At 39.7% G+C, this 13,766-nt stretch overlaps 1 protein-coding gene across 1 annotated transcript; it reads right to left on the bottom strand.

Moving 5' to 3' along the window:
- Positions 1-10,493: 10,493 nt before the first annotated feature.
- LOC126370630 (uncharacterized) lies at positions 10,494-13,250 on the bottom strand. Its single transcript, XM_050015598.1, has 2 exons — positions 12,930-13,250; positions 10,494-10,706 (listed from the first exon to the last, which is right to left on the bottom strand). Exons 1-2 carry the CDS (start codon positions 13,122-13,124, stop codon positions 10,566-10,568), a joined length of 336 nt encoding a protein of 111 aa, XP_049871555.1. The 5' UTR covers positions 13,125-13,250; the 3' UTR covers positions 10,494-10,565.
- Between the last annotated feature and the right edge of the window lie 516 nt (positions 13,251-13,766).

Below are 13,766 nucleotides of genomic sequence, written 5' to 3'. Positions count from 1 at the left end.
CAAAATATACTGTCTATGGTTATTTCATTTGTTTTATAAAATACAGGTATCGATGCCTCTGAATCATACCGAACAAGTCTGCAATCTTCGTATCAGGGTTGGTACAAGAAGGCCATTAGAGACAAGATTACCATCTGAAGCGAGCCACGTGCCAAATTCCAGTTTTTAACGTAATTTCCGGCCCGCAATGATCTTGGCAGGAATACCGACGATACTGCGGAGCTATGTGCTCTGCCTTGTAATTTAACGTGTATTTTTTTAAAATAATTATCATTAGTCAAATCAGTTCTTCAGTTGAGGAGCTCGGTGGCGCAGCGGTAAACGCGCTCGGTCTGCGATTGTTGAAGTTAAGCAACTTTCGCAAAGGCTGGTCATAGGATGGATAACCACAAAAAAAAGTTTTCATCTTGAGCTCCTCCGTGCTTCGGAAGGCACGTTAAGCCGTTGGTCCCGGCTGCATTAGTAGTCGTTAATAACCATCAATCCGCACTGGGCGCGCGTGATGGTTTAAGGCCCGATCTCCCTATCTATCCATAGGGAAGGCCCGTGCCCCAGCAGTGGGGACGTTAATGGGCTGATGATGATGATGATGAGTCAAATCAGTTACTTTTTACGAAACGTCAAAACACAAAATCACTATGGAATTTGTATGAAAAAGCGACTGTGTGCGCATATACGCATCCAGTGACCACGGAAGCCGTATATGATTGTCCCAGTTGATACCAAGTGCTAACGTAGGTGCTAACCGTATGGTGGGTGAGGTATGTGAATACTTTCATACTATTGCATACGTTCTACTTTTGGTCCTGTCTTGTACAGTCCTGTCCGGCCCGACGACTGAACGCTTCCTCAAAATAACATTAGTAAGGATAAACAGTAGCACACAACCATTGTATCTCTATAAGTACTTTATAATATAATGTCCATATTGTCCGTCAATTGGTAAAAAATAAAAAAGTATCAAGACGTTTTCATCCAATTACCTGAGTGTTGCTTACTATAGAAATTTTATTTCCCCATTTGCCATCAGATTCTGGTACACCTATAGTCAATTCCATGCCTTCTGACTATCACCAAACCGCTGTTGATGACACTCGAAGGGCCAATGTTGGTGGTGGTGTTAGCTCCGGTAAATAAAATTCCTTCGAGACGGTGTTAAAGTGGACTGTAATGGAACAAAAACTATTTTTTTTTTACATAATTTAAAGAGACAATAAAAACATGCCTAGTCGCCAAAGTCCATTGCGTAAGGTAATAATATATTGTCACGGCAAAATATAATATTACTATAAAAAATATATAGGTATTAAAACTTTGATGTTGCCAACACCCGCTCTGGAGCAGACGTGGTGGAGTATGCTGTAAATCCCCTCCGGTTAGTTTAGGAGAGAACTGTCCTCAACGCAGTGGCACGTATATAGGCTATTTATGTTTATGTATATGTATGAATGTTTTACGTTTATAAATAGCTTAATAAGATTAGATTTATTAAACTTGTCATGTAGTTATTTGAATACGCGCTTGTCGGGTGATATATGGCTTGAAACAGAATATTTAGTTAAAAATTTCTACGACTCCACAAACATTCTGAAGAAAAACACACACGCATCTTGGCTTACGAGTATATTTTGACACTGAATTGACTTTGGAAGCAATATCAAGTCTCAAGAAGTAAAATTAATAAGCCCAGGGATAAAATACGAAATTATAAAAGTTCTTACGTGCTAAGAGCAGGGGTGGTCCGAACTTAGAGGATGACACCCACAGGTGACACCTGCGTCAAAAATCTCTTCCAGGCAATCTTTGGATAGAGGAGATATTTAATATTATGACCGTATTATCCATGCTATTGTACCTATGTAAATACATAGGTAAGATGTGTATTTATTGTGTCCTATGTATGTGACCTAACCTGTATTGAGCTGGCTTTCCCTTCTCGGGTTGGAAGGTCACACAGTAAAAAACCGGACCTATCGAATCTTCAGGTTAGGTAAGCGAACCCTGGGAAAAACGAGCTGACGCTTATTGGGATGACGGGGTGACACTCCAACGTCTGCACCGGGTGACACCCACTAACTCCGTCGCTTAGGTGGAGCTAAATCCGCCGATTCCGTGGAAAATTAACTTCCTTCGGCAACGACTGTTAATTGTAGATAAGTTGGGAAAAGTTGCGCATGTTGATTGTTTCTTGATGGAAACTCGTTTGGAGTTTATCACTCGTTCGACTTGGTGTTTAGGACAAGATGAGACATTATGCGTTTTAGGTATATATAATTGAAGAAGACGTAACGACCTCCGTGGTCCAGTGGTTGAGCGCTGGGCTCACGATCCGGAGGTCCCGGATTCGATTCCCGGTGGGGACATATCACAAAAAAATACTTTGTGGTTCCTAGTTTCGTTAGGACATTACTGGCTGATCATCAGATTGTCCGAAAGTAAGATGATCCGTGCTTCGGAAGGCACGTTAAGCCGTTGGTCCCGGTTACTACTTACTGATGTAAGTAAGTACTTAGTCGTTATATGAGCCATGTTAGGGGCCTTTGGCGGCTCAATAGTGATCCTGACACCAGGGTTGATGAGGTTGGTACTTCACCTCACAACCCACACGATAGAAGAAGATTGAAGAAGAAATAACGCTAGAGAGATGATGATGGTGAATATTAATGCTTCATTGTCACTTAAGCCCCCTGGGGTCTAAAGACCACATTGAAGCAATGAGGATAAAAACTAGAAGCTCAAATGTAGCTAAATGCGGCAGCGCTGTTGAGTTTTCCTAAATTTTGACAGTTCTCCATACTGTTCAGCTAAAATGAGGAGCGATATGGGACGTAGACTGTATCCCGTCTGAAAGCTGAGTTACAAAAAGAAAAGCAGCTAGTTAGAGAAAGGCAGTTTTGATTGAAAATAAGTTTTTCTAAGCTTTCTTCTTCTAAATACAACACTATGATTTTGCAGCTAAACGCTTTACAAAGGGTTATAGTGTAAAAATATTACCAAAACAATATGTTTCTGTACTCAAATAGTATTGGGAACTGTAAAAAATTAAGAAACCTCAACAGTAGCGACACCTGAGGAGAAATAGGCAGTTTTTATCCTCATTTAAAAGCAATATTGCAATTTGATATTTGCGCACACGAAAGTAAGCGCGATGTTAATAAATAATGGCGCTGATTCCTGTAGACACCTTCTAATTTTATTTTAAGTTATACCTATCATTTTCTTATCCCCCGAAAAGAAAAGAGACGGATAATCGACAGGTATAAAATTTATAGAACACAAATGAATTACTTATAGAAAGAAATTTAAACTACCATCTCAAAATTTTACTGTGGCCAAATAACCCTACAGAATTAAGTTGGCAGCACACGGCAAACGAGTTGCATATCAGCGAGATGCCTATTTTGATTCCCCCGTTTTACGAGTATTCATTCATACACTCATTCCTTTTAACATTAACAGCAGCTGTCAATCACTGTCACTTTCATCGGATAAAAATACGACGAGTATAACTTAAAATAAAATTAGGAGGTGTCTGCAGGAATCAGGGCCAATAAATAGCAAAATTGTTTCACGCGGTTATTATCATAATTAAAACACATAATGGTGCTAATTCCTGTAAATACCATCTAATTTTATTTTAAGTTATATCTGTCATTTTCTTATCCGCCGAAAAGGAAAGGGACGGGTAATAGACAAGCATAAAATTTATGGAACACACGTCAATTTTAAGCACAAATCTAAACCAACCGTCTAAAAATTTTACATCAGTCAATAACCCGACACATTCATTTACTCATTCTTCCTAAAATTAAGAGCTGTGAATCATCCGTCCCTTTCCTTTTCGACGGGTATGAAAATGACGGATATAACTTAAAATAAAATTAGGCGGTGTTTGCAGGAATCGGGGCCAATAACGGGTTCTTACCGCGTTTAAATGGGGATATGAGACTCCCGATATTTCGACACTGTTGCAAGTGCCATGATCACGGGATGACTGATGAGATTGGAGTGGAGTAGGTAGATCCATAATTTTCTACGGGCAGACATATCTGTCTACCCTCTTTCTTTGCCTCTTTCTTTCTTTTCAGTCATCCCGTGATCATGGCACTTGCAACAGTGTCGAAATATCGGGAGTCTCATATCCCCATTTAAACGCAGTAAGAACCCGTTATTGTGTGTTTTAATTAGAATTGTTTCAATGTGGTATTTTGAACCCCTAGATATAGGTACGTATTATGCCTTAGGTCAGTGGAGATACTGCCCGTGGATGGCCAGGTACCCTCATAGCATGTGTGGTTCTGTATACACAGAACCACCGGAACGAGCAGGAGTAAAATGTAGTTATATTTCCGTGTCGACGTCTATAACTTGCGTCAATCGACAAAAGTTTCTGAAGAGCATGTTAATTATTGTAAATTCTCAGGCAGTTCGTCTTCGCTCTACGTAAGTTTTTTAATTCTTAGACTCACAAATGAATTTTAATATCAAGTCAAGTTTGATTTAAGGGAAGATTTAAATGTTTTAATTTTAAATAGGTAGACACTTTTATAATTTATACAGGGTATTAGTAGCGTAAATTTTGAGGGATGATGCAGACTATGATTCTGAGTTGATTCAATCAAGTGGAATTTTCCGTCGCCAAAATATGGTACTGAAAATAATTAAATAAAAGTGTATTTTTTCATAATATTTATGTCTGTAACCTGTTACGTGTGTGTATTAAATAAATAAAATAAATAAAGCACTAAAATTTCCATGAATTTTCTGACGGGAAATTCCGTTTGATATCAACTCAGAATCACGTTCCGAATCATACCCCTCAGTATCGATGTCACTAACACCCTGTATACAAATAATGGATTAGATTTGGATTATTCATGTAGGAAAGTGAGAATACTAGGAAGGACAATGAATGGGAATTTGATTGTTTATGGTATGAAAGAAGGATGGTTTATGAATGGGACGTAAGGCAGTTTTTTAAAAAGTAAGAGAGGCGAGTCGATGGTACAATGATTTGTGTAAAATATAAGGAGTAAAGACATTTAAAATATCCCGTGTTATTTCTTTATCCCACATTCATCCAATTATAAGCAAAGACATGCTTATTTATGACCCTACAAAGGACGGGATTCTATTTTAAGGATCACGATCTAGAGGTCTGGGGTCGATTCCCGATGGTGACATAATCACAGAAATCAATTTTGAGACTGTCCTTTATTTGGCAATGGCATTTCATAAATCTGTTCCATTCGTCTTCTCTCATTTATTCTCTCCACGTGCTATGAGTTCATCATTATTTATATTTTATTGTACTATGGAAGGCACGTTAAGCTGTTGGTCCCTGTTACTACTTACTGATGTTGTTAACCTTGCGGCTCAATAATAACGCTGATACCAGGGTTGATGAGGCTGGTCATCCACCTCACAACCCACACGATAGAAGAAGATTATTATTATTTGTAGGGCGTTTCCATATCTATAATGTGTATAGTTATGTGTCTATTTCTGAGCCAATTATGAAATTTTTAATTACATTTTCAGTCATATTCATAAGTACCACAGCGACAATGGAAGTGGAAACTTGGGTGAAACATTGTCCCAAACAATATCCAACTTTAACTATGGCGGTCGTATTAAGCTACGTTCATATTGCACCAAACGAAAAATAATATTTTACATATCCTAACAAATAATGACGCCTGTATCCTCAAAGGAGTAGGCAGAGGTGGATATTAGAGGCTTATACTCGTCGACAGTTATGTTTCAGTCCCATGTAAAAGGAGGCGATTCTATTGCCATTAACCGGGCATAATGCATGGGAACTACGTGATATCAATTATATATGATCCAAACATGGATTTAAACTTATAAAGTCGTGCTCAGTTGTTTAACCAACACCATCATAAATACGTAACACACGTTCCCGACGACCCGATTACTCTACCCATAAAGGCAGCCAATCAGCTCGCGACACCAAACACTTCAGGACCCCGATACCTACCCCGCCGGCGTAGTCGACGACTTCCCTCAATCAGCGCTTATCGCTATCGACCCCCTAGGGTCGATTAATTCTTTCAAATATTTTTCCTCTCAGAAGACGCCCTGAGCCGAGGTTCGCGCCCAACTGGGCACCCTCAGGCCTGTTGTCTTAAATGTTGTACCGGGTGAGAGCCTTCAGCGCTCTCCATTTGTCCGGCCAAGTAGTTAATGCCATCTGCGGCAAACCTCAGATGGCATTGACTACTTGGCCGGACAAATGAGGAGCGCTTTGGTGTCTTAACACAGCGTCACGCTATTCCCGAAGGGTACGGAAAGGGACACTCCATACAAAAAACCCCGTTTTACACAAACTCTACACATTGATGTTATCGTACACGCGCATTTGTGTGTGTGATACGATTGAAGACTAAAGTAAGACCGAGGAGAGGTGAGGTAAACCTAGCTCAGCCGCTGGTGGGGAGCGGAGTGTTGCCGTTATATATGTAATTTTATTCTTTATTCCATGCTAAAGGTATGTGCAAAAAAATTGTATAATTCAATTCTAAATTCTACCGTACCATTAAATTTCAACAATGTGTAAGGAACTTAACCTTCCGCGGTGATAGTGGGAGTCAATTTAAGTTGGCAACTTAATTTATACAAGTTGTCCGATACCCAAGTTGCCTGGGATAGGTAAACATTGTATCTGTTTACCTATTGGCCCACTAAGCAAGCTGGAATAACTTAGACACTTACGTAAGTAAATCAATAGAAGATTACAATTGATTACATACATACATACACAAACAGTCTATATACGTCCCACTGCTGGACACTGCTGAATAATTTGTGATCCCTAATATAGTTTGGTTAGGACATTACAGGCTGATCACCTGATTGTCCAAAAGTTCCGTGCATCGGAAGGCACGTTAAGCCGTTGGTCGCAGTTACTACTTACTGATGTAAGTACGTAGTCGTTACACGAGTTAGGTCACGGGCTTTTGGCGGCTCATTAATAACCCTAACACCAGGGATCACAGGGATGGTAATCCACCTCACAACCCACACGATATAAGAAGAAGACTGCTGGACACAGGCCTCCCCAACTTAACCGAAGGGGGTATGGAGTATACTCCACCACGATACTCCACATATCATGCCATTCAGCCTGTAATGTCCTATCCAAACAAAGGGCAGTCTCACAAAGTAATCGCAACTGGACCTTCAGATAGTGAGCCCATCGCACTCACAACTCGACTGTTGAAGATAAAGATATTATCATTATGGCCTCGCGTTTTCTCCAGTGAGGTTGAGTGGATTCAATATTTCGATCGGATTATTATGTTGGCAGTACAATATGCTTGACTCCAGTGAGTATGGTGGTGAGGTATGTGGCCTAACTTGTATTGGGCTGGTTTTCCGTTCGCGGGTTGGAAGGCCAGACAGCGGCAGTGGCTTCTGTAAAAAACCTGACCTTTCAAATCTTCAGGTTAGGTAAGCGGACCCTGTGAAAAACGCGAAAATGCTAGAGAGATATTTTGACAGTATAGTCTTGAGTATTTTAGATCTATTTTATGAATGGCATTCATTTGCTACATTTTTCTAAGGAATGGGAAGCGCTAACAGTTCTCAGCCGGTAAAAAAACTGAGAACTGTTAGCACTTCCCAATCCTTCGAAAAACTAGTAAGTAAATGAATTAAAAAATAGGATAATGCTAGGGATGATGATTTGTGAACTATATGATAATGTATGTTGTGTCCTTTTACAAGTCTTAGACGTATTTTTTTTAACTTAAAATACCAAAATGCTCATCTGAGGCCAAGTCGAGTGGAGGAAGTTTCGAGTCTACTCTTAGTCCTGTGAATCCAGGCTCACGAGAGCAATACCTCAAATATTCAAAAGGCAGTTTTCAGATGTGGAATGAAGGCTGAAATCTAGTTGGGCTGAAATTCTGTTGGTATTCTGAAACCTCCTGCGGCAAACGAGCCCGCTGCGTTTTGTTGCGCTTCGTATAAAACGACATCTGAGAGCATTGTACACCGGACCGTAATAAAAAAATATAAAAGTACTTACCTATTTCAAAAAAAAAACACGCTTTTATCATGCACTAGCCACTGGACCTGCATTCGCCTGCTTCATGGAGAAGTACATATTATATTACAATGGAAATCTTTAGTAAACACCGTGAGGTAAGTGAGGACACCCACATATCCGAGAAATGCACTTTCGGAGTTGTAACCTAACCTGTATTGGGCTGATATTCCCTTCGCGGGTTACAACCCAAAATCAATCAAAATGGGAAGTGCTAAATCAAATACAAAGCGACTGCCTATCTGACCTTACAAGGTCAGATAGGCAGTCGCTTCTGTAAAAAACCGGACCTGTCAAATCTAGGTAAGCGGTCCCTGTGTAAAACGAGATAATGCTAGCGAGATGATGGAAACCTTCAGTAGACCTCTCTTTTATGATAATAGTAAGACCGGGGTGTTAAAAAGGTCATATCGAAGCAATTCATCTAAAAAAGCAATATTTCAATTTGATATTTGCGCATATAAAAGTAAGGCTGGCAGAGGAAGACCTGGAAGGATGTACGTTGACCAAATTGGAGATGTCCTGAGAAGAGGCTTAGTACGATCTACTTTGAATCCTCTGAAAGTTTACGTATGTGTGTAGTGGTTGAGCGTTAGGATCACAATTCAGAAGTCCCAGGTTCGAATCCTGTTGGGGAAATATCACAAAAATTACTTTGTGAGCCCTAGTTTGGTCAGGTCATTCCAGGCTGATCACCTGATTGTCCGAAAATGGGATGATCCGTGCTTCGGAGAGCACGTTAAGCCATTGGCCAAGGTGAATACTTACTGATGTAAGTATAGTCGTTACATGAGTCATGTCAGGGGCCATTGGCGCTCAATAGTGGCCCTGACACCAGGGTAGGTGAGGTTGGTGCTCCGCCTCACAACCCACACGATAAAAGAAGAATAATAGTGTCCATAGTCCCGAGACATGGAAATGAGAAACATAATAATTCGTTCAGAGTTATGTCACCATCACATTTAGAATAATATGCCTCTAAGGCGCTAAGGCAACCTTGAAACACTAAAAGGCCTCCAAAAAGAAGAACGTAAAAATCTCCTGGTGTAACAGGAGGCCGGGGGGTCGCGTCTATCGGTCTGTCACATGCACTATCAGGTGAAGTCACTTTTTTACCACTTTTTATTTATTGCCAATCCGTATGGACATTCCAAGCGCACCAGCGCAGATGAAATTTGTGATACTAACCGTATATTTTAACGACACATTTGATGTCTTTTGTTCCTTTTGGGTTTTGTAACGGCCTCTGTGGTCCAGTGTTAAGGCTCACGATCCGGGAAATCACCCCCTAAAGGGATGAAAATGATGGAATGAACGTGCGCAGCGCAGGACCGATCGTCGTGGAGATCCTTGGGGGAGGCCTATGCCCAGCAGTGGGCGTCGTACGGCTGATGATGATGATGATGATGAACGTGCCGCACGCGATTTCCCAAGTCCATGCTGACAAAGTTGCGGGCGGACAGGCAGAAACTAATAATAGGCTAGTTTACAACTAGTCAAATCAGTTACTTTTTACTAAACGTCAAAACACGAAATTACTATGGAATTCGCGTGAAAAAGCAACCTGTGACGTCATAGAAAATCGTGACAAAATGTCGCACATATTATTACATTTTTCTTTATTAAAATTTATAAATAAGTTAAATAGACAAAGAATAACGTTTTTTGTTCACCTTTAGATCTGTCTTTATTTATCAGAATTTTATAATTTGTCTTTGACCAAGGATACTGCGTAATTATGTGCGAAAGTGATGTCGTTATATTTTATATGAATTAAACTAAATTACATTAACAATACGTACTTATAATGATAAAAATTATCTGGCACAACTCAAGTCAAACAGGTACAAGCATAAAAACAATACATAATTTATTCAGATAATACCTTTAATTAAGTAGGTATCTACACAGATAATTTGGCCATTATCTATAAGTTTTAATGAGGACCATATGTGAAACGTCTACTTAAATCAAGTATACAAGAAAAACGCAACAAGAAATTTGAAATTTTATTTAATAAATTCTCACGTCAGACAGAGTACTGCGGGGCGGAAGGCAAGAGGGAAACCACCCTAAAAAGTAGCATGGAGAATACTACATCGACAAGAGCGTGGCTCTTAAATTAGTGATAATGATTTAAAAAATATATCTATATAAAAAGTACATCCGTCCCACATACTCGGGAAATATGATTTTGTTTATGACCTAACCTGTTATTTGGCTAGTTTTCGGGTTGAAAGCTCAGACAGGCAGACCCTTCTACAAACATCGTACCTGTTAAATCTCCAGGTTAGGTTAGCGGGCTCTGTGAAACGGAATAACGGGAAATGATGATAATCTTTTGAGCTTGCTTTTCCATAGTCATTTTTGATTTGGTCTTAAGAAAAAAATATATTCAGAAAGCTCGTTGAGATGTGTTCATCTTGCGATGGATGTACTTCTGACTACCCCAATGGGGATTATAGTCGTAAGCTTGTTGTGCTGATTTGTCTATTTAAACGTAGATATAGATATCGTAGTGCAGAGGCTCTCCCCTGTCGCTCTTCATACGCAGTTTAACCATGTTGGCGCCGATGCCTCCTTCCGTTACGTTGACCGATGCACCGGAGTTGGTCATGTCGTACGCCATGATGCCCTGGAAGAACAAAAGCGAAATTTTAAATTACATTTCCTATTTTAAGGTCGGAAGCAGTTTTAAGGTTGGGGCGGAACGCAAGAGGGAAGCCACTGCCCTATTTTTTCCCCTAAAAGTAGCATGGAGAATGCTTCACCGACAAGAGCGTCTCTTAAATTTGTAATGATGATTTTAAGGTCACTGTGGTCCTGTATACCAGCTTGCTTGCTCAAATGGGGAGCGCCGGTTCGAAGCCTGGTACTGGATTCTATCTACATAAATCAGAAATAAACGTAATTACGTCGTCATTTCGCAAGGTGTTATGGCGCGGGGCTGAGGAGAAGAAATGACAAGAAACTGCCACAGCCTCTTTTAAATCAATGAGGGTATACATTACAAGTTATTTAATAACTAGAGGAACACTCAATACCACACATACTACTTAGCCTATATCCATCCATTGCTGGGTATAAGCCTCTTTCACGCCATGCTTTTCGGTCCTGTACAAGTCCCATCCATTGCTTTCTGACATCATCATCACCAGCCCATTAACGTCCCCACTGCTGGGGCACGGGCCTTCCCTGTGGATGGATAGGGAGATCGGGCCTTAAACCACCACGCGGGCCTAGTGCGGATTGGTGGTTATTAACGACTGCTAATGCAACCGGGACCAACGGCTTAACGTGCCTTCCGAAGCACGGAGGAGCTCGATATGAAAACTTTTTTTTTGTGGTCACCCAGCCTTTGCGAAAGTTGCTTAACTTCAACAATCGCAGACCGAGCGCGTTTACCGCTGCGCCACCGAGCTCCTCGTTTCTGACATACTATACAGGGTGTTAGTGACATCGTAACAAAAACTTTGAGGGGTGATTGAGGCCATGATTCTGAGATGACATCAAGTGGAATTTTCCGTCGCAAAAGTATGGAATTGAAAATAATTTAAAAAAACACAAAAAATTCAGGAATATTCAGACTGAAAATTCTACTTGATATCAACTCAGAATCATGGTCTGAACCATCCCCCTCAGTATTCGTTACGGTGTCACTAACACCCATACCTACTTGTATGGCTACCGTATGTACTTGTGTGGGGTGTAAGTGACATCGTAACGAATACTGAGGGGGATGATTCATCTGATTATTCTGAGTTAATATCAAGTAGAATTTTCCTTCGCAAAAGTATAGAATTGAAAATAATTAAAAAAATAAATAAAAAAAAACATGAATTTTGCGACGAAAAATTCCACTTGATATTAACTCAGAATCATGGTCTGGATCATCCTCCTGAGTATTCGTTACGATGTCACTAACACCCTGTATTATATTAGTCCATCTGTTGTCTTTCCGATTTCCCAAGTGTCCTGTCCATTCCCACTTAAGCCTAGCGATTCTTATAAGTAGTACCAACATCTTCTTCTATCTTCAACATTAGTACGCTGCCGAATTTCGACCGATCCGGGCTTGCACCAATGAGTTGCAGTCTTCACTAACACTGTTCGCTCGACCATAATAGATGGCGATAAAACTCACCACCTATCACGTTGGTCTAACAGTAAGCTCGGTGAGGTGTGGGTACATAGTTCATCTTGCGATGGATGTACCTTTGACTTCCCAAATTGGGATATTGTGTGATTATGTGTTTTACGACTTGGTGGGCAGAAAAACCAAAATAAAATAATGTAATAGAATTGCAAAAGCGGTTTATAAAGCAAAAGTTGATGGTAGGGTTGGCAGAGGAAGACCGAGAAGGACTTACGATGACGATGTATGTATGGGCAGAAAAACGTCATATAAAAATCGACAAAGGCTTCGCCTTCTTAGGCGATGTATATTTGACGATAGAGATCACAATCAATATCAATGACATTTCATTTTTTATATCCATCTCAGGATTTCAAATCAAAAGTAGTCACTTGTATGTAGGAAAGTGAGAATACTATGGAAGGATAATGAATGGGAATTTGATTGTCTATGGTATGAAAGGAGGATGGTTAATGAATGGGACGTAAGGCAGTTTTAAAAAATAAGAAAGGTCTTTGGTGCGATGTCGGTCGGGTGAGAGGATTTTGGTTTTAATATAAGGTGTGTGTGAGAAGGAGTAAAATATATCCTGTGTTATTTCTATATCCCACATGTATGGTACCTAATCACCCTATCCTGCTCACCCTATTAGGGATTACGGGCGTGAGTTTATGCATGCATGCAGATGTTCATTGGCAAATCAAAAAATACTCAAACACATACCTGGATGTATCTTTGTTGATTCGGTATACTGGGCAGAGTGTATGTAAAATATTCTATCCTCTTCCTGAACACTTGAGCGTGGTACTTCACTTGCTCATGGTGTACCAACGGTCTCTGTACATTTGTACCAAGAAACACATGCGTACATTCAACAAGTACCACTGAGACTATCAAAAATAGAACTAGGAATTTCATGTTGAAAATTTAAAAATAAATTAAAACATTAAGTAAGCGTGTGTTTCGATTTCGGCGTCCAAAATTGTAATGATTACTGAAATGGAACGCGAGTATATTTTTCAAATTATGTTTTGAATAAGTTATCAAAATTTGTTTTATATTTTGCCTAACGACCTTTCCTTGTTATTGTGTATAAATAGTTACTTAATGATAAGTAATAATTTGTAGTATCAACATAATTATTAAATAAAGTAGGTAGGTAATTAAGCTAAATGTCTTATCATATCAAACGACCTTGAGGCGATGTCATTGTACATAAAATATCAGAACTTATTTATATTGATAACTAAGTCAATATACATTTAACTGGTCAAATGGGACAGGGGAGAGTCCTTGCACTACGGTATTTATATCTAAATTTATAAATCACCAAATTTTACTAAAAACCAAAACAAGAATCACTATGGAAAAGTATGCTCAAAATTGCATCTGCCGTTATTCCGTTTTTTACACAGCGCGCTTACCTAACCTAAAGATTTGTCAGGTCCGGTTTTTACACAAGTGCCTGAAACACGAAGGGAAAACTAATCCAATACAGGTTAGGTGAAGTTAGGTTAGGTTAGGTCCGACGCATTTCACAACAACAACAATCTCACTGCA

This window comes from Pectinophora gossypiella, chromosome 11 (assembly GCF_024362695.1).
Source record: "Pectinophora gossypiella chromosome 11, ilPecGoss1.1, whole genome shotgun sequence".
Lineage (NCBI taxonomy): Eukaryota > Metazoa > Arthropoda > Insecta > Lepidoptera > Gelechiidae > Pectinophora > Pectinophora gossypiella.
Note: the sequence above shows the minus strand (reverse complement) of the source record. Positions and strands in the feature narration are given on the sequence as shown.

Bases quoted from the DNA above. Each gene is read 5' to 3' on its own strand.
- LOC126370630 (XM_050015598.1), bottom strand. From the start codon at position 13,124: ATGAAATTCCTAGTTCTATTTTTGATAGTCTCAGTGGTACTTGTTGAA. The intron at 10,707-12,929 runs GTATGTGTTTGA...TTGTTCTTCCAG, and splicing joins ATCAACAAAGATACATCCAG to GGCATCATGGCGTACGACAT.